At 33.7% G+C, this 22,041-nt stretch overlaps 1 protein-coding gene across 3 annotated transcripts in view; it reads right to left on the bottom strand.

Moving 5' to 3' along the window:
* Positions 1 to 22,041, bottom strand: part of VPS13A (vacuolar protein sorting 13 homolog A) — a 237,353-nt gene that overhangs the window by 64,551 nt on the left and 150,761 nt on the right. For all 3 annotated transcript variants that reach the window (XM_026001515.2, XM_026001519.2, XM_026001517.2), the window contains exons 43-50: positions 21,385 to 21,543; positions 20,957 to 21,212; positions 18,960 to 19,120; positions 10,715 to 10,818; positions 6,817 to 7,099; positions 3,335 to 3,730; positions 2,984 to 3,088; positions 2,726 to 2,872 (exon numbers count right to left, since the gene is read on the bottom strand). In XM_026001515.2, the coding sequence (XP_025857300.2) occupies positions 2,726 to 2,872; positions 2,984 to 3,088; positions 3,335 to 3,730; positions 6,817 to 7,099; positions 10,715 to 10,818; positions 18,960 to 19,120; positions 20,957 to 21,212; positions 21,385 to 21,543 (1,611 nt within the window). The remainder of the gene's footprint in view (positions 1 to 2,725; positions 2,873 to 2,983; positions 3,089 to 3,334; positions 3,731 to 6,816; positions 7,100 to 10,714; positions 10,819 to 18,959; positions 19,121 to 20,956; positions 21,213 to 21,384; positions 21,544 to 22,041) is intronic.

Here is a 22,041-nt window from a genome sequence, read left to right as displayed (position 1 = left end):
CTTGGCTTACTTAAAATTGTATGATATATGCTTAGATACCCACCATATCATTTTAAAGAGTCATGTGCTCAAAATCTTGTGACTAGAGAAAGTGCTAACGTACTTGTCTTTTGTAGTGGGCAGACATCTAGGTAGTTTAACCAATCAACATGAACAATAACTGCGAGTACACCTCTTAAGATTGACTACTACAAATTAAAATGTAAAAGTTCTAAACTAGCAAAGAAATTTTATCTAAAGAAAAGCTGAAATTGAAAATAAGAAACAGAGAAAGTAAAATAAAAATAAGTTTTTATGCAGTTGCAATTGCACTTAATGTAAATATAAACTGTTCAAAGGCAGAGGCTATAAGTTAGGTTTTTAAAAAGCCAAGACCCATCAATGTTATCTGCAATAGACATATAAAATCAAGACATAGAGCTGCTCTAAGTATGGAGGAAGATAAACCTAGAAAATCTCTAAAGCAAAACAAAGCTAGGGTTGGTAATCTTAGCATCTGGCTGGCTAGATACAGAGAGCTCTATATCCAACCAACCAAGAATCCTAGATCTAATGAGCAGATGTGGAACATCTGCAAAGATAAATTATATATTCAGTCAATAACAATTTATTAAGAGCTTACTAATCACTGTTCAAAACCGTCTGATAGGTCTTCACTTCATGCTGAGCAAAAGCTAAAATCTTTGCAGTCCTGTTCTCCACTACGTTCCATGTCCTGTTCTCCACTACTTTCCCCTCTCTAGTAATACTGGCCTCTTTTGCTATCCCACAAACATGCCAAAATCCTTCCACTTCAGGGCATCTACCCTGGCTGAGCCTCTTTATAGAGGAGAGAGAGAACCTTGAAGATGCTTTTCTTCTCCTCTCAGTATTCAGTACTTTTCTCTCAGTATTCAGTACTTTTCTACTCCCTGGTCATTGTTCATCCTCTAGGTCCCTCAAACTGGATGAACCTTTTGTTCAAGGCTCCCTGGACAGTGACACAACCTCTAAGTCTGTGCTGATCCACCTGATCCCTGACCAATGCTCTTCCGTAGGGAAAGTGGTACGGGGCAGGGATAGAGTGGGTGGAGGGAGAGCTGACGCTTTCTCCAGTTTAGCCTCTTGCTTATACTATGGCAGTTAGTGACCGAAGGCCCGACTGTTACTTTCATTTTGACCTGTTGTCCTCATCAGCTACTCCAACACATGGCAGCTCAGCTGAGCTCTTGGCAACTGCTACCTCCCACATTTCCTACAAGTTTTATATAAAAGTACAGCTTACTCTGTGCTTCCTAGAACTTTTAATACTTAATACCTGTCTTATTTGCATTTCCCTGATTAGACTTTTCACGTTTAAACATATTATATATTTTACTAATTGATTATGATACTATTAATGTTTCTACACCCCTCCCCCCATGAACTGTAAACTACACAAGCACAGGGACTTGCGGTTCTGTTAACAGATGTATATCAAAAGGCACATAAGGAATACATACAAGTACTCAATGAATGAACAGGCAGACTTCAAAAAAGGTAGAACTTCTGAAAATAATTATTCAAATGAAAACTCAACTAAAGTCTTAAATAGCAACTTAGAGTAAAAGTGAAAATTTATTAAAGATATAGGTGTAGAATTTATCTAGAATGCAGCAAAGAAAATTAAATAGAAAATACTAAAAACAAAAAATGTTAAGAGATATGGAAGATAGAATATGGAGGTCTAGACTGTCTGATTAAAGGTCAAGAAGCAGCAAATGGAACAATGAAGGAGAGGCAATATTTAAAGAGACACAGTTACAAATTATACAGCAAGTATGAAATAGATTGATCCACGAATCTCAGAGTAAAGCATCTCAAGCAGGATATATAAAAAGAACCCACATGTAGACAGATAGTAGTATGACTACAGAATATCAAAGACAAAGATTAAAAACAACAGTAAAAAAGAAAAAAAAAGACAAAGAGCATGAGGCAATTAGGAAGAAAAATGACTTCTAAGGAATGATAGCAGAATTTTTAAAGTGGAAGCCATAAAGGAGTGGAGTAAAATCAACAAATGTTGGGGGAAAATAAAACAGGTTAGCAAGAGAAATTATAAAAGATATATTAAAAAAAACTTTTATGGATTAACACAGACAGTATTTCTCTCCAAAATGAGCTCTGAAGGAAAATTTAAAGAATGTCAAGAAGAATGATACCAGCAGGATGGTTTAAAAGCCAGAAAGAACAGTGACTATAAATAGCAAACACTTCTCTTATAATCTTAACATATTTAGAATAAAATTTCTTCAAAAATTAAATATTCCAGTAACCTCAGGCATTCCTTTAGAAAGCTTTTACCCAGTTGTCTGATAGCTAACGATGGAATAGAATCAAAATTTCATTCCTAAGTCATTACCATCTTCTTAAAACAACTGGCTTAACTTACTGTTTAACATTCCTAACAGCTCTGTGGAAACAGTAAATCATTTCCTACTCTTTCCTGCATTCATACCTTATCTAGTCTTCTATTGCTGTGTTTACACTGTTGGTTACTAGCTGTTAAATATCTACTTCCCTTATCAAGCAATGCATTCCTAAATGACAAGGTTTGGTTTTTAAAAATTAAACATCTAGAGCCTGGTACAAACAAAACAGGGTATAGGTAGGCAATTAAAAACCTACATAGTGGTTTCAGGTATCTAAGTTCAAGGAAAAATGAAAATCCAAAGAGGTATATTTTGGAAATGTATCTACTCACCTGCTCCAAATCAAGAGAGAGCCACTTATCATTTCCCTGTTCAGTCACTGATATATGATACTTGCTTTTGTTTTCTATCATATAAAAAGGGGTAAATGTCACAATCCTGGTAATGTTAAAACTGCTGAGGTCTATAGTGACACCAACCTAAAAGGAAAAAAAATCAGCATTTCAAAAACTCTTACATTATTACAACATCCTTATAAAAATTTAGTACACACACTTTAAGTAGAACTTTCTCCACAAGAATGAACTCACTTGATAGTCCATTTTCAGGCCTTTACATTTAACAGCTCCATGACTACCAACAGTATCAATCGAAAACTGATCTGACAATTCACTATCAGTTACCATCAGCTGAACCTAGGAAAAAATATTCCGAATACATTACAATTTAGGTACCTTTAAAAATTCCTCCCTCGATTGATAAATTTTTTTGCTTTTTTAATATATTATATTAATGCACTAAACATTTTCCCATACTAAGTTCTAATCTTTTAAAACTTCAAATATTTAAATGTTATGTTTCATAATATTCTTCAAAACTCTAGAAACTAAAAGGAATGAAAAATAGCTAAAGAAGAACAAAAGTTTTAATACCTTACATACCTTATTATTATTAAAAAAGTGCTTTGGTTGAAAAGAAAAGAGAACTGGCTTTTTATAATTAGGTGGATGCTTTCGATGAATTCCATCTGCTTTATACTGTAACATTCGACCAGTTTTATTGACCATCCAGTAAGGACTATGAAATGCCACAACTGTCTGGCCAGTATTATAAGTCACATGGATAGCAATATCTAAATCAGTCTTTTCTATTTCTGTAACACAGGTAAAATTGATGAAACTAATATCTTGCTGATTAGGTTTTATATGATATTCACTTTTCCAATCATGATTAAGATAGTCAAGTAATTTTAAATGTAGTCTGGCTTTATCCAACTGCACAGTACAAATATGGGCTGAATGTCCTTCATTTAGAGTATAAACTTTATGTTCAGTGCCCTGTAATAAAAAATATACAGTAAAATTTTAAACATGTCAAAATAATATGCCAAAAAATTCTATATGATTCCAGATGTCATAAACATTAAGGCTTTTGACACACCTCTATCAGAGCAAGACAGAAGACTTATATTTGTGCTCTAACTCTGCCAGCTGTGTAAACTATAAATTATTTGAGATTTGGAATGATCATATTTGTAAAATGGTACAAATGATCTACTTCAGAGGATTATTGTGAGGATAAAATTAAATAACATAAAGTAAAACTATGATGGAATAAAACACTATAATTAGTAAAATATTTTTAAAAATATTATCCACTAGTGATTTTAGTTTTGAAAACTACAAGATGAAAAAATGACAGTAATCCAAAATAAGCATCCCTACTAATTCCTATTGCTTTTTAACAATCCCTCATCACCCATTTCCAATCACTATTGATACTGCATCTTACATATGTCTCAAAGCTGTTCATTTATCTCTGCCCACACTTCCGTTACCCTCAATAGCTCATGTCACTGTGACCTCTTACTTTAAGAGTCTCCTAACTGCTCTTGTCCCTTATAATCCTCTCTCAATATCATGGCTAAACCGTCTTCCTAAAAATTTATTATATCCTTCAGAAACCAGCAAATAGAATGTGATCTCTAAAAGTATCAAAAGTTCTGTAAGAATGGGACATGTATAGATACATCCCCAGTTTTTCCATTATCTCTAGCCTGATTCCTTCCTGTTTTTAGAACACAGGAAGCTCTTAAGATTTTAAATTACTTAAAGCAAATATTATATAAATTATTAATTGAAAATAATTAATATTCCACAAAATAAGAATAGTAGTGGTTGGTGGTGATGTGAGGGAGGTTAAATAAATGGCAACCATGTGCCTGTGAGGCACTATGCTAAGTCCTTTACAGGTATTACCTCATTTAAGTTTCCCATATCCCAATCATACAAGTTTCATTACTCTCCCTATTTTATAGACTAGGACAAATTATTTAAAAAGATGATACAACTTGAAAATATAAAGCTAGTAAATGATAGAGCTAGGATTCAATCTCAAATCTATCTGCTAGCAAAGTATAAATTGTTAGCCACTATGGTATCTGCCAAATGTATAGAAAATTGATAACTTAAACCACAGATGTGTTAACTCCCATCCCCACAATTTATCAGACAAGTTTAAACATATAGTAAATCTGAATTATTAATAGACAATAAAAACTAATAACAGATTAAAATGAGGAACTCCTTTTTTATATTTGACAAGCACGGCAAATGCAATGTCTACTGAAAATCTTAGGATAAAAAGATCCCTGTTATAGCAAAAGGAAGGAATGAGATGGTATCTGTTAAAAAGTATTAAAAAAGAAAAAGTATTTTTATAGGGCATTAAAATCTTTTTTCAAAAACTAGAGAATAATATAAGAGTGTTTTCTCCACCTATTTAAGTCTAGTATTTGAATATTATTTTAAGACTAATTTTCATACTTGTTTCAAAAGCTAGTGTCCATCTTTTAAATATATAATAAATGAGATGTACATTCATCATGGAAATAATTTTAAAAATATATACAAGCATATCTCAGAGATACTATGGCGGGTTCAGTTCCAGACTGCAACAGTAAAGCAAATATTGCAATAAAGTAAGTCAGATAAATTTCTTGGTTTCCCAATGCATATAAAAGTCAAGTTTACACTACACTGTAGTCTAATAAGTATGCAATAGCATTACATCTAGAAATCAATGTAAATACCTTAATACTTACTGCTAATAATGTTAATCATCCTCTGAGCTTTCAGCAAGTCATAATCACTGATCACAATTATATATATATATATATATATATATATATATATATATATATATATAGGGATCCCTGGGTGGCGCAGCGGTTTAGCGCCTGCCTTTGGCCCAGGGCGCGATCTTGGAGACCCGGGATCAAATCCCACATCGGGCTCCCGGTGCATGGAGCCTGCTTCTCCCTCTGCCTGTGTCTCTGCCTCTCTCTCTCTCTGTGACTATCATACATAAATAAATAAAAATTTAAAAAAAAGAACAAAAAATTTGAAATGCTGTGATAATTACTAAAATATGATAGAAAAACATGAAGTGAGCAAATATTGTTGGAAAAATGATGCTGGCAGACTTGCTTGACATAGGATTTTCACAAACCTTAAATTTGTAAAACACAGTCTCTCTGAGAAGTATGATGAAATGAGGTATCCTTGTATTCTAAACCTGAGATGCTATCTTCATTTGACATGCAATTTTCAGATGATGTAATTATAGGCAATTTTTATTAGCTCTATTTTCTAATAGAAATATAACATTATAGGGTTTCACTCATATGGGGAATATAAAAAATATTTAAAGGGATTAAAGGGAAAAGGAGAGAAAATGAGTGGTAAATATCAGAGAGGGAGACAGAACATGAGAGATTCCCAACTCTGGGAAACGAACAAGGGGTAGTGGAAGGGGAGGTGGGCGGGGGGTGGGGGTGACTGGGTGATGGGCATTGAGGGGGACACTTGATGGGATGAGCACTGGGTGATATGCTATATGTTGGCAAAACGAACTCCAATAAAAAATATACACAAAAAAACCCAAAAAAAACAAAACAAAGAAATATATATCATTTTCATTTTTATTATTATTATTATTATTTATTTATGATAGTCATACAGAGAGAGAGGCAGAGACACAGGCAGAGGGAGAAGCAGGCTCCATGTACCGGGAGCCCGACGTGGGATTCGATCCCGGGTCTCCAGGATCGCGCCCTGGGCCAAAGGCAGGCGCCAAACCGCTGCGCCACCCAGGGATCCCTATATATCATTTTCAAAAATGATTTTCAAAATGGCATTATCACCTTTGTGCATGTAACTTATATTCAATTTAATAGCCAGATTTCTATGGTAAATCAGTGGAAAATATGTATTTTTTTTTTTTGAAAAACATCTAGACTACCCACTCACCAATATTATCATTTTTATGGTAACATTAAGACATTGCTTTATTGCTAATAACTTTAAATAACCAAAACTATAAAATCAAAGATAGGAAGGCATTAAAAAAAATTCAAGAATACCTCTATATAGTAAGCAATTTTGTAAGGAAGAAGATTTCGAAGCAGGATAGGTGGCCACAAATGCATTATGTATGGTAAATCCCAACCATCTTCTGAATACACTGACAGAGAAGCCAAATTATCTTTTTCTGGGACAACATTAATGATAAATGGTTTTTTAGCAGCATTTATAGATCTACATTTCTTTTTTAGAAAAGTGCCATCATTTTTTATAATTTCTTCAAAGTCAATTCTTTCACATGCTTGATAGTCCTCATCTTCTGGCCTCAGAGAAAGGGGTGATCTGTGGTAAAGGGTGAAACAATATGCTTTTGCTTTAAAAGGAAATATAAATGATTACTATTTTGGAACAATAAAATTACATCACTCCCTGTTTGTGTAATAAATTTTTTATAGTTTCTTCTCAGAGATAGTGAAGACAGACTGGTAAATAGATATTGTCATATCTTAATTTTCTAGAAACTAATCAAGTTATTTGGTTCTTAGGAGAACATTTTTCTTAGAAACTTACTATCATAAAGTTCACAATACCTGGTTTCCTACAGAAAATATATAATCTAATAGATCCTATATGCAAAGCAAACATATACAATATTTGTTGATTTGCACATTTAACTTAAAAATACTGGCTTTCCTGAAAATGTGGTGCTAATAAGAAGTACATGGCATAACTGAATTCATAAACTAAAAACACATTTCTATTGAAAAACAAATAACCATCAGCTTTTCAATGTTAATCAAACAAAAGCTTTCAATAGATTATTGTTTAAACACTGAGCATAGTTGCAGAAGTTGTTGCAAGAAGACAGTGATAAAATCATGTATGATTATTTCTTATATTTAAATATCACACTCTCTGTTTACTATTTCAATTATATTTTAGGTTTAATCATTTTTCAAATCTAACTTGTCCAAATATAAACACTTAAATATTTTTATACTTGTAAAATCAATTGCCTATAGTTGTGACACTATCTCTTACAAATGAACAACTATCAATATCAGCTCCAGTACAGATTTTGTCCTAAGCCCTAGTTCTAAAATATCCACTACACACTTCTATAATGATGTGTGATGGTGACTTAATTTGATAGACTGAACTCCAAGCCTGAACTCCAAAATGGTTTGGGGTTCTCTGTGTGTCTCTTTTCAGGGACTTCCAACTATATTAGCACTGTGGACTATAAAAAAAATATGACTTTTCCATCTCCCTTGACATACACATATGTCTAATCATCTATTAAATCAGTTATCAGATTTAACCTATTTCGTTTCTACATTCTCTCTGTAATTTCTCTTTTTCATTCTTTTAATACTTAAAAAACTTGATTTTCTCTAAATTAAACTAATGCCAATAAACTCATCCAGATTATCAAAACCTTGACTGGCCCCATTATTTATCAGTGAGAAGGTAAAACTGGAAATGAACAAATGAATAAGTCATTCTTTACTCTTACAGATATCTCAATCAGATGGGAAATGTAATGTTAGAACTTGTGCATTGTGATAGATACAAAAAAAACATGTGCATGGCGCCTGAGTGCATGAGACTGTGAAATCTTTCTAGACGGTTGCAGAGCATTTTGTAGAGGTAACAATTTTGCCAAAAAAGCTTTATTTTGAACAGAAGACCTGAATTAGAGAAATATGCAAGGTTAAAGGAAAGTTTAAGAAATTAACAGGAAGAAAATGTGAGAGAAAGATGATCAATGGCAAGAGGTTCTGTATGAGAAGAGCTGATGGAATGAAAGGTTTTAAAACAGGGCATCAAATGTTCTGAGAAGAACAAAGAAAAAGATGTTATTAAAGACAAAGATAAAATTAACATAAATGAGGGCAAGAAAAGGAGGGAGCAAGTTCCTCAATGTGAACTTAAACTATGTTTCCAATGTTATATATTACAGATGCACACTCCAATCATCCCCCAACTATTCTTAATAGACTCATACAAACCCTGTGCTTTCAGGTCTCATACTTTCCTTCCACTTAAGATTGCCCTTCTCTGCTAATCTGCACTTCATTATTCATTATATTTGACCTTTAATTCACGTATCTCACCCAGGAGTCCATCATTATACCTTCTTTGTTTTCGTGGTTTTCTGCAACTACCTTTCTGTGACTCCCTACAACCCACTGTTTTCTTCCTACTGTATTCATGCAATGTATCAATCTCATATTTACATAATGTATCAATCTCTCAAAGGTCACCCATGCCCAACTCATCTTGGTATTCCACAGTAGTGCCTTACACACAGCAAAACACCTGACAAATATTTGTTAAATGAATTAAACATAAAAATCAGTATATTTAAGTTCTTCAGGGAAAGGTAGTCATTTCTTAATTTAAGATCTCATACCTTAAATGTAAGGGTACCTATATCTAAGAATTGGATTAGAAACATATCTAATGTGAAATACAAGCTGGCTCATCACTAATAATTCTAATTAAAATTAATTAATTAATTTCTAGTTGACAAATTAATATTTAGTCTTGAATAAGAAAGTGTAAAGATACTCTAATGGCCTAAATTCTCTCTTCTATGGACAGAGTCATAAAATAGATAGCAATAATTTATTAAAAATAAAGCAGAATGTCATTAACTTTTCTCATTCCAGGACGAAGTATAGGGCAGCCCGGGGTGCTCAGCGGTTTAGCGCCGCCTTGAGCCTGGGGTGTGATCCTGGAGACCTGGTATCGAGTCCCACATCGGGTTCCCAGCATGGAGCCTACTTCTCTCTCTGCCTCTCTCTCTCCCTGTGTCTCTCATGAATGAATAAATATTTTTTTAAAAAATAAAATAGGATGAAGTATAAACTTCACAGAAATTTTTAAACATATCCCACATGCTATCTTTAATCTAGTCTTGTAACCCACCCAAAATCTTTCCTAGAATAAGATCAGATATTAATAAACAACTACTTTGTTATTCTCTGAAAAACAAAATTCTTTCTCTTAGCAAGTTTGAACTAAGCAATAAAACACTCATTAGGATTGGAAGGAATTAACAGATATCCTAACTAAAAATTATGTGCTCAGACTGCTCTGTAAGCATCGGGAAGCCAATCATAACTCTGGACATAGATCAGAAGAGACACAGAGGGTATTTCAGCACTGTTTCCACAGCAAAGGTCTAGGCACCGGGCTAGTGTGTGTTCTGAAATAGTACTTAGACAAACTACAGTGCTTATATCCCCAGGGAGATAATATTTTCCAGTAGAGTTCAATATCCCCGAGATTATTTTCAATTCCTGATTAAATATCCAGAATATAAAAAAATAAATATCCAGAATACTTATGATATTAATCCTATAGTTTTAAGACTAGCCGTTCATTAGCATCTTGTAAGAATTTTACATATAAGATTTTTTATCAAGTTCAATCTAATTTTTAATATTTAAGATCGATGTACTATATGTCACTATTTACAGTATAATCTATCACTGAACAATTAATATGCAGATAAAAAGATAAAATGTTTTCTAAAGGGATTTAAAAAATTCTACTGTAAAACCTTTCAAAAATGAAAATTACTTCATAATAGTTGTATATAAATCCAAATGCTACCAATCATGCTCACTTCAACATTTTCTAAAAATCATGTATAAATTATTACGGCTATAATGGCTATACTATAAGCATGTAATAACTGTATTTACTAGTAAAAGCATAAATAATTTATACAGTATAAGTTAAATACATTGCATCAAATATTTCTTTTAAAAAACCCAAACCTTCAAGTACCCTGAAACTTAAATAAGTTAGACAAGTTATTAATAGAAAAAATTTTATTAAACTTTGATCACTTAAAGACAAGTAGTCCTACAAAATCAGAAACTAAAAATTCTACAAGACACCTTAAAGTAAAAAGACAAAAAAAAAAAAAAAAAAAAAAATCACCGGTAAGATGTTAATGGTATGTTGAATTCATTTCCAGGTGAGGCTGTCCCCAACAAAATGTCCCCTTCATAAACAGAAAGTGGGACTGAAAAATGATTTTTTATCTGTGAAAGAAAAACAAATCATATTTAGCATAATTAATCTAAGCATTTAAAGACATCTTTAAAAACTCAATTGAAATATCCCAACAAAGAAATTAGTGGGCAATATTTATCTTGCTAATATAAGTTAGAAAGAAAAAACAAATATGCTATTATTTATCTTAAAAATTACAAGAAAAGGTGTGTCAAAAAAAACCTTTAAAAATCTTAGAAGGAAGATAATATTTTCTTGACCCTGAAATAAATATTAACTTCTTCAGACAAAAATAGAACTCATGGGAAAGAATATCTAAATTTGAAATGTCTGTATGACAAAAGTGGATAAAAGGACACAGGCTGGGAAATGAGTACATTTTTACAACACTGTTGTATGTTGCTCATTGGATGAGATACTTACTCTCCATGCACTTTGTAGGAGTATCTCATCCAGAGAACAGCATACAAAAATGATGTAAATATTAACATCATTTTGATTAATATATATTACCAGATAAACTTCCAAACACTTATATTACCTTTGAGATGTTAAAAACAAATTTGTTAGTAAAATAGCAAAATCTTCCTATTTTCAAAAAATTGTATCAAAATGAGAAACATACTAAGAACTAAGAACTGATACATGGATAATCCTAAATACACTCTATTTCTAGATATAATGTTTACTCTATCTGAAGCAATATGAACATTTAAGTTTCTATAAATAGTATAAGGAATTTAAAATTAATGTATAACTATTTAAAAATTTAAAAAAATCAACAATAGAGAAAGTAGCCCAATCTTTTAGAACAGTTAACTACAGATCAAAAATGAAAGGGAAAAATTTGTTTCCAGCCATGACGGAATAATAGAGACCATATAAACCCTCCCAACATACACAACTAAAACACAGGGGGGAAAAAAGAACCCGCATTAAACAATGGTTTTCAGAAACTGAAGAGCACACAACAGAGGAAAGGAAAAAAAAAATTAAAAAGAAACTACAAAGATAAGCCCTAAGACTGCCTCAGCTTGCTGCCTAAAATGCGGGCAGGCGGGAGTCAAACAGAGCCTTAGCCTGCTGGAGTCAAAGAGACAGGAGAATTCGGGAACGCCAATGTTTCTTAAACTTTTTTTTTTTTTTTTAAGTTTTATTTATTTATGATAGTCACACAGAGAGAGAAAGAGAGAGGCAGAGACATAGGCAGAGGGAGAAGCAGGCTCCATGCACCGGGAGCCCGACATGGGATTCGATTCCGGGTCTCCAGGATCCCGCCCTGGGCCAAAGGCAGGCGCTAAACCGCTGCGCCACCCAGGGTTCCCAACGCCAATGTTTCTTAAACTCACAGCACACTGAAGAGCAAGCCATGTGGAGAGGCAATTAGTTGCAGATTTAAGAGTGTCTCTTTGTCCAAATTTCACATGGGTACTGACTGAAATATGCCTATCAGTAAACTATCTAAGGCTCAGTAAAGACCAACCTGCTCTCAACAAGAGTTTTCCAAAGTGGCTCAGGTCTCCTCCCACAGCAGAACTGAGCAAACCCTGCTTATCACCGTACACCCTTCCATGTTCTGCATCAGGAGTCCATTCAAAACGGTGTCACGATCCTGGCAGTGTGCAAGGAGACCCCAGGGGCCAGCATCACTCCAAAGGGGCTAGTGTGACCAGGAGAGGGGAAATAACCATACACACCAGTTCAACTATAGGCTCAGCAGTGGGCTCAGGGCCGACAACTAGTCTGACTGCGGGCTTGCCTACCAACAAAAGCTTCTTGGGGGACAAAACAGGGAGAGTACCTTACAGTCGGGTGGAATTACAGCTCTGGCAAAAGCCTGGTATGAACCAACTCAACTTCAAGGTGGCCCCAGACTGATCCACCAGCAACACAGGGACTATACCCTGCTCACAACAGGCAAAAAGAGTCATTATAGACCCCTTCTTCTTCACAAGGTCACTACCTTCAAGAGCAGAAGACATAGTTGACTTTTCCAACACACAGAAACAGATACAGAGAATTAGACAAAATGAGGAGACATAAAAATGTCACTTTCATGAAAGAACATGAAAATCATGGAAAGAAAGCTTTAAAAAAAATGGAGAGATAAGATGCCTGATAGAGAATTTAAAGTAATGATCAGAAAGATAGTCACAGGACTTGAGGAAAGAGAACAGGGTCTCAACCTCAGCCCCCCCCCCCCAAAAGTGATAGAAAACATTAAGAAGAACCATAAATTGGGCAGCCCAGGTGGCTCAGCGGTTTAGTGCCGCCTTCAGCCCAGGGCGTGATCCCGGAGACCCGGAATCAAGTCCCACATCAGGCTCCCTGCAGAGAGCCTGCTTCTCCCTCTGCCTGAGTCTCTGCCTTTCTCTGTGTGTCTCTAATGAATAAGTAAATAAAAATCTTTAAAAAAACAAAAACAAAAGAAGAACCATAAATGAATAACTCAATAGCTGAAACTAAAAATACACTAGAGGTAATAAATAGTAGACCAAAGGAAGCAGAACAGACCAGTTATCTGGAGGACAAAGCAATGGAAAGCAATCAAACTGAACAGGAGAGGAAAAAAAGAGTAATAAAAAATGAGAATAGGTTAAGGGAACTCACTGATGTGGTCAAATATAATAACATTATGCATTATAGGGATCTCAAAGGAAAAGAGAGAGAAAAGGGGGCAAAAATTTATTTGAAGAAATAATAGCTGAAAAATTCCTGAGTCTGGGGAAGGAAAAAGACATCCAGATCCAGAAGGTACAAAGAACCCTCAACAATATCAACCGAAGGAGATCCACACCAAGACACATAGTAATTAAAATGGGAAATACAGTGGTAAAGAGAAAATCTTAAAAGTAGCAAGAGAAATGAAAACAGTTCCATACAAGGGAAATCTCATAAAGCTTATCAGCGGATTTTTCAGCATACACTTTGTAGGACATAGACAGTGGCATGATATATTCAAAGTGCTGAAAGAAAAAACCTACAACTAAAAATATTCTATTCAGCAAGATGGCAATTCAGAAAAGGAACGAGTTTCCCAGACAAACAAAAGTTAAATGAATTCATCACCAGTAACTCAGCCTTATAAGAAATGTTGAAGGGGACTCTTTGAGTGTGTAGGAAAGACTGTAAGGAAGAATAAGAAAAGTAAAATTAAGTATATCTATAAAAATATGTACACTGATTCACAATACAAAAGAACATAGAGTATGACACCACATACTTAAAATGTGGGGAGGAGAGGAGTAAACATCTAGGGCTTTTAATAAACGTTAAAAAAAATGGGTTCAGGGCAGCCCAGGTGGCTCAGTGGTTTAGTGCCGCTGTCAGCCCAGGGTGTGATCCCGCAGTCCCAGGAGCAAATCCCCCATCGGCTCTCTGCATGGAGGCTGCTTCTCCCTCTGCCTCTCTGTGTGTCTCTCATGAATAAATAAATAAAATCTTTTAAAAAAGTAAAATATAAAAATAAGTTTAAAAAAAAAGAAAATGAAAATACAAAGGTTCAAAATCTTTAGAATACAGCAAAAGCTGTTCTAAAGAGGGAAGTTTATAGCAATGCAGGCCTACCTCAAGAATAAAAATCTCAAATAAAAAAACATAACCTTACATCTAAAAAAGATGGAAAATGGACAAAAACCAAAACCAGTAAAGGAAGGAAATAATAAAGATCAGAAAAGAAATAAACAAAATGGAAATTTCAAAAAATAGAACAGAAAATGAAACCAGGAGCTGGTTCTTTGAAAATATCAATAAAACTGATCAACTATTAGCCAGACTTATCAAAGGAGAGAGATAGAAGACTCTCATATGAACAAAATCTGAAATGAAAGAGGAGAATAATGACCTACACTTCAGAAATACAAAGATTACAAGAGAATATAATGAAATAGTATATGCCAGCAAATTGGACACCGAGAAGAAATGTATAAATTCCTAGAAACATACAACCTACCAAAACTGAAGCAGGAAGAAATAGAAAATTTAAACAGACTGATTACCATCAACGAAATTGAACCAGCAACTAAAAACATTCTAACAAACACAAGTTCAGGATCAGACAACTTAACAGATGGATTCTACTGAACATTTAAAGAAGAGTTAATACCAGTTCCTTGGTACTATGCCTGATGTTGGTGGAAAACTTTCAGTTTTTTACTACTGAGATAATGTTAGCTGTGGGTTTCTCATTTATGGCTTTTATTATGTTGAGGTATGTTCTTTCCTAACTTACTTTGCTGAGGATTTTTATCAGGAATGGATGTTGTACTTTGACAAGTGCTTTTTCTGCATATACTGAAATAATCATATGGTTTTTATCTTTTCTTTTGTTGATGTGATCTCCTTGATTGGTTTGTGAATATTGAACCACCTTTGCATCCCAGGAAGGAATACCACCTGATCATGGTGAATGATTTTGTGTGATTCATTGCTGGATTCAGTTTGTTAGGATTACTTGTTCTAGTGCTATGAAAAATACTCATGAAAACATTGCTATTTTGATAGCTCACACTATTACAAAAACTAAAAAAAGGAAGGTAAGCTTCCAAATTTATTTTATTAGGCCAGCATTACCTGGTATCAAAACCAAATAAAGACACTACAAAAAAAGAGAACCTACAGGCCACTCTCTCTGAAGAACAGAGATGCAAATGTCCTCAACAAAAATTCCATCAAAAAACTACTAGAATTGATAAATAAATTCAGTAAGGTCACAGGATACAAAATCAAAAGACAGACATCTGTTGCATTTGTATATAATAATAAAGTAGCAGAAAGAGAAATTAATAATTGTACTGAAAATAATGTAATGTCTAGAAATAAACTTAACCAAGGAGGTTGAAAGACCTGTATTCTGAAAACTATAAAACAGCGACAAAAAAAAAAACTGAGGATGACAGGAATAACTGGAAAGATACTTCATGCTCATGGGTTGGGAGAACAAATATTATTTAAATGTTGATATTATCTAAAGCAATCTACAGATATAATGTAATCTGTATCAAAATAGCAACAGTATTTTTCATAGCACTAGAACAAGTAATCCTAAAATTAATATGGAACCACAAAAGATCCTGAATAGCCAAAGCAATCTTGAAAAAGAACAAAACTGGAGCTATCACAATCCCAGATTTCAAGATATATCAAAGCCACAGTAATCAGTAACAGTATGGTACTAGCACAAAGAGAGACATATAAACATAGATCAATGGACCAGAACAGAAAGCCCAGAAATAAACCCACAGTTTTATGATTAATTAATCTCTGACAAAGAAGGCAAGAATATACAATAGCGAAAAGAGTCTCTTCAACAAATGGTGTTGGGAAAATTGGATAGCTACTTGAAAAAGAATGGAACTGGATCACTTTCATACATCACACATACACACACACACACACACACACACACACACACAAATGGATTAAGGACCTAAATGCGAGACTTGAAACGATAAATATCCTAGAAAAGAACACAGGTGGTAATTTCTCTCACACCGAAAATAGCAACATGTTTCAATATATGTCTCCTGAGGCAAGGGAAACAAAAGCAAAACTAAACTAGTGAGAGTATGGCAAAATAAAAAAGCTTCTCTACAGCAAAGGAAATAATCAAGAGAACTAAAAAACCTACTGAATGGGTGGAGATATTTGCAAATGACATATCCACTAAGGACTTAGGATCTAAAATATACAAAGAACTTATACCTATTAACACCAAAGAAAAACAATCCAATGAAAAAGTAGGCTGACTAGATGTTTTTACAAAGAGGACATACCGATGACCAACAGACATATGAAAAGATACTCAACATCACTAATCATCAGGAAAATGCAAATCAAAACCACTGAGATATTGCTTGGCACCTGTCAGAAGGGCTAAAATCAGACACACAAGAAACAAGTGTTGGTGAGGATGTGGAAAAAAAGAAGCCCTCATGCACGGGAATGCAAACTAGTGCAGCTATTATGGAAAACAGTGTGGAGGTTCCTCAAAAAATTAAAAGTAGCATAACTGTATGATCCAGTTAATTGCACTAATGGGTATTTCTCCAAAGAATATGAAAACATATTCTATGAAATGTTTTGAAATGAATATGAAATAAATTAATGTTATTGCAGCATTATTTATGATAACCAAATTATGGAAGCAACCCAAGTGTCTACCAATACATGAAAGGACAAAGATGTGGAGTATAAACACTGTAATATTGTTACTCATCCATAAAAAAGAATGAAATCTTGCCATTTGCAATGACATGGATGGATCTACAGAATAGAACACTAAATGAAGTCAGTCAGAGAAAAACAAATACCATATGATTCACTCTTAGGTTTAAAAAAAAGACAAAAAAAAAAGAGACTCAAGTATAGAGAACAAACTGGTGGTTAACAAATGGGAGGTGGGTGGTGGGATGGGTGAAATACAGGAAGGATGTTAAGAATACCCATATCATGATGAGCAATCAGTAATGTATAGAACTCCTGAATCACTATGCAGTACATTTGAATAGCACTGCACTTAATTATACTGGAATTTAAAAACTTTAAAATAAAATAAAAATCAATTGTTATTGAGTCCAGAGATTAAAATTCAATGTAATTCATATTAATAAATTATCTTTTTAAAAATCCTTTCAATAAACAGAAAATTGTTTGACAAAATCCAACATCCACTTCTGATAAAAACTCTCAGTAAACTAGAAACAGAAGGGAGCATTTTCAACCTAAGAAAGGTCATCTACAAAAAAACTACAAGTCAAAACATACTTAATGACAAGAGTGAATATGTCACCACTAAGACTGAGAACAAGGCAAAAAACATCTGCTTTCAGAACATCTACTCATATTGCATTGGAGTTTCTAGCCAGTGCAACAGGGAAGTAAAGGTAAAATAATACATATCCAGATTTGAAAGAAAAAGTAAAAAATCTTTATCTGCAGATACCAAAATTACGTCTACAAAAAAGCTATGAGAATAAGTGCATTTAGTAAAGTTGCATAATATAAGTTAATATCAAAATCAGCTGTACTTCTACTAGCAAAGAAAAATCAGAAATATGTAAAAATGCCAATTTAATCATAGTTTTGTAGGAAACACTGAAAATCTAAGTCTAAAATTTAAATGGAATCAGAATGGACTCAGAATAGCCAAAACAACTTTGAAAATAAACAAGGTGGGACAACTTGTATTACCTGATTTTAAGACTCAGGATAAAATAGTAATGAAGACACTGTGGTACTGACATAAAGATAAATAGACCAATGAAACAGGAAAGAAAGTTCTGAAATAAATCCACAAAGATATGAAGCTGTTTGGTTTTTCTGGGCCAAAAGTGTCAAGGCAATTTAACAGGAAAAGGATAATCTTGGCTGGAACAGCTGAATAGCCAGCCATATGGCAAAACATAAACCTCAATCCTTACTTCACACCATATACAAAGATTCATTCAAAATGGTATTTGGAATATCCATTTAACAGATTACTAAACAACATGTAACTATATATAATATTAATACACAAAAGGTAAAATTATGCTGAGTGAAAGAAGCCATACTTTTTTGTACTCCACTCCATTTACCAAAATTCTGTATTGTGTGAATAATATAAATAAGAACACAGAACATACTCTGTCTAAGAACAGGGTAGGGAGTACATCTGTTTAACATCAATAAAGATGTACACAATTTTCCTCATATTTTCTTAATAAAATCAAAGAATATACACTATCCACAAGACCTAAAACAAAATATTGATGAGGTGTTTTTAGAATAGTAGCCCAACAACGGGGTGCACGGATGCCTCAGTCGGTTAAGTGGCTGCCTTTGGCTCAGGTCATGATCCCAGGGTACTGGGATTGAGCCCCACATTGATTGAGTCTGCTTCTTCCTCTGCCTGTCCCACTCCCAGCTCATGTTCTCTGCTTTCTTGCTCTCTCAAATAATTAAATATTTTTACAAAAATTGTCTGAAAAGATATTACAAAAAGAGTCCTATAAAAAGTTATGAGAAATATCAAACAAAATCCTATCACTGTTCATACTAGAGTACTACAATCACTGGTAATGGTTTCTTTTTTATATTCATTGTATTACTGTTATAGTTTATATTCTTTATTTTATTAGCACACAAATATGTGTAATATGACCCCACAGAATAAAGGATCATTTCGTACCTGCACTGGGGAGCGAATTGTTACCTTCTTACTTCCTTCCACTCCATCAACTTGACAAACAATTGATCTTTCAACCCCAGACTCTCTGTGTCTTACAGTGTACAGTCGCCGTCCCACTTTTGTTAAAGGAATTTTATCAGCAGTAGAGTGGTTGGCAGGTGCTAAATGGAATACATATGTTTGAAAATTTTTACTATAAATCATCATATACTAATATTAACTAGATGTTACATGCCAGATATATCAGATAATTTCTTAAACTCATAAATATACTCACTGAAGTCTTTAGATATAAGACTATAGAAAAGGGCTATTTCTTCGTATAATCTATATAAAATGATATATTAAGAAGCCACAATACATTCCCACAGCATTCATCTAAAACTTTCAAAGCATTTTACCAAAAAAAATTTTTAATTGGAAAAAAAATTCATTAGTTTAACCTAAGTGAATAATATTAACGTTTTCTAATGACTAACAAGAGAAATTATTATAAGAACATTGATCTTTGTTTGGCTGTCATAATAACCAGAGCCTAATATCTATAGGCAGTTACTGGCAATTACCAAAAAACTGTAAATTTTCAGTTTTTCATTATTCCAACAACCTATGATACCTTATGATATCTAAGACTTGATTAAACAAAATTTTATATACATTTATTTAATATACATATTACATTTTACTGGGAGTATGAATTACTTATTTCCATATACCCCACACTTAACTCCGTAAAAATGTTAGTTCAAATGTTAGTTCAAAGTGACGTAAAACTGAGAACAATTCACTGACAATGCTGGGACACTGGAAACCTACCCATGGCTCAGCAACATTTCCTGACAAAGCAAAAGCACTATCAGTTTTAGTACTTCTCCCCTATGTCTATTTAATCTTTCAGATTCTCTCCTTTCTTCCTAATTATTTAATTGTCAGGGGATCAGAAAGGGGTGTGGATGAGGCTTTAGGATTAGGTAACTTCATAATGAATAAATATTATGACATTTAAGAATTTTTTACTTTCATTTCTTTTCATTTCTGATAAAAACGAAAGACTTCTGAGAATTAGAACAAAGAACCACCTTCCACCTCAACACGCAGAAAATAAATACCATTTAAAACCCAACACCATTACAGTGAGCCATTTTCATAATTCAAACTATTTTGAATTCATTCAGCTGTAAAACTAGTGGAATATTACTGAATTAAAACAGCAAATAGTTAGAGTCTGTAAAAGTTGAATAAGGACAGGATCAAATCTTTTTCGATGGACACCAAGGTTCCTTCCACAGTTTGGCTATTGTGGACATTGCTGCTATAAACATCAGGGTGCAGGTCGAAAGATGAATGGATAAAGAAGATGTGGTTTATGTATACAATGGAATATTACTCAGCCATTAGAAACAACAAATACCCACCATTTGCTTCAATGTGGATGGAACTGGAGGGTATTATGCTGAGTGAAATAAGTCAATCGGAGAAGGACAAACATTATATGGTCTCATTGATTTGGGGAATATAAGAAATAGTGAAAGGGAATAAAGAGGAAAGGAGAAAAATAAGTGGGAAATATCAGAAAGGGAGACAGAACATGAAAGACTCCTAACTCTGGGAAACGTTCTAGGGGTGGTAGAAGGGGAGGTGGGCAGGGGGTGGGGGTGACTGGGTGATGGGCACTGAGGTGGGCACTTGACGGGATGAGCACTGGGTGTTATTCTATATGTTGGCAAACTGAACACCAATAAAAAATAAATTTATAAAAAAAAAATATTTTTCCTCCTAAAAAAACAAAGTGGTGAATTCCATACCCTGGATAACACAGTAGATAAAGTCACATTTTGGAATACAAATACACAGTGACAATAAGCAAATGAAAAAGCAAAATTCCTGACTTACTTGGAAGGAGATTTAAAAACCCGTAAGATACCACAACATATGAGTAAAATGCTATGTAAAAATGTAACATAATTAAAGTCCCAGGAAGACAATTTATTACTTACTAAGAAGAATGAAGAAAAGTTTACTGCTTAGGCTGGTCATTGCATTGAAATGATCATTGTCTTTAGTTCCCACGTAGTCCATACTTAAACTCTCCTCATTTTTCAATATGTATGATTTTGCCAACGGGAGGTTGAGTACACTAAAAGAATCACTTGGTGAAACAGAGACAGTAAGTCCAAGAGAATTCAAAATCATAAATGGCGCTAGATCCCGTATGAAGGCAGTTGAGGTTCCAGTGGCAGCTTCTGTAAATGCCTAATAAGGAAGAGTTATTGTAAATAAAATGAAATGTGAAAAACTAAATGACATGCAGAACACTAATGGTTGTATGGCAACTAAGTTAACAAAAAGCTTTTTATTCAATGAAAAAAAAGGGTTAGCTCAGACTAGTACACCAACACTTAAGGTTTCAAAATTCTCTTCTTACCTTGACTAAATTATTCAACATTACAAGGCCACATTTGGATAATGTAATGTTTAGTTGGTCTTTTGAATGGAAACTGATAACGGTTTTATATTCTGGCACTTTGTAATTTTCTTCTTCAGTATCTGACTCAACAATGGCCTTTTTTGTTTTCTTTTTCATCTAAAACGACAAATTATAGAAATATAGAAACAAATTATAGAAAATTTGTTTCTGGGAACACATTACTCATTTTGCAAAGAAAAAAACTAATTAGACAAATCTCAATAGTAACATTAGAGACAACAGTAAGTTTTATCAGTTCCACAGCCTTACTGGAATTGCTTGGATATCTACCAACTAAGGTCACACAGGACAGGAGCAATATTAGAGAAAAAATACTTCTCTCCTCAGTGATACTAAAATGGCTAGTACAATTCAAAAGGAAAAATAAACCCTAAAATTACTAAATATATGTGGCATCTGAATAAAGATTAAAAGCACATGCTTCATAGCTTATGGACATTCAGAACAAGAAAAACCATTTGGCTTATTGGTTATGGGATAAATAAAGATTAGAAATCCAGAGACTTATTATTAGTCCAACAACAGTTGCAGAACAGTACCATTAGAACCTACAACTCCTGAGAATCAATACCATGTAAGATTTTTTTTTTTTTT

The sequence above is a fragment of the Vulpes vulpes genome, chromosome 1 (assembly GCF_048418805.1).
Source record: "Vulpes vulpes isolate BD-2025 chromosome 1, VulVul3, whole genome shotgun sequence".
Classification (NCBI taxonomy): Eukaryota; Metazoa; Chordata; class Mammalia; order Carnivora; family Canidae; genus Vulpes; species Vulpes vulpes.
Note: the sequence above shows the minus strand (reverse complement) of the source record. Positions and strands in the feature narration are given on the sequence as shown.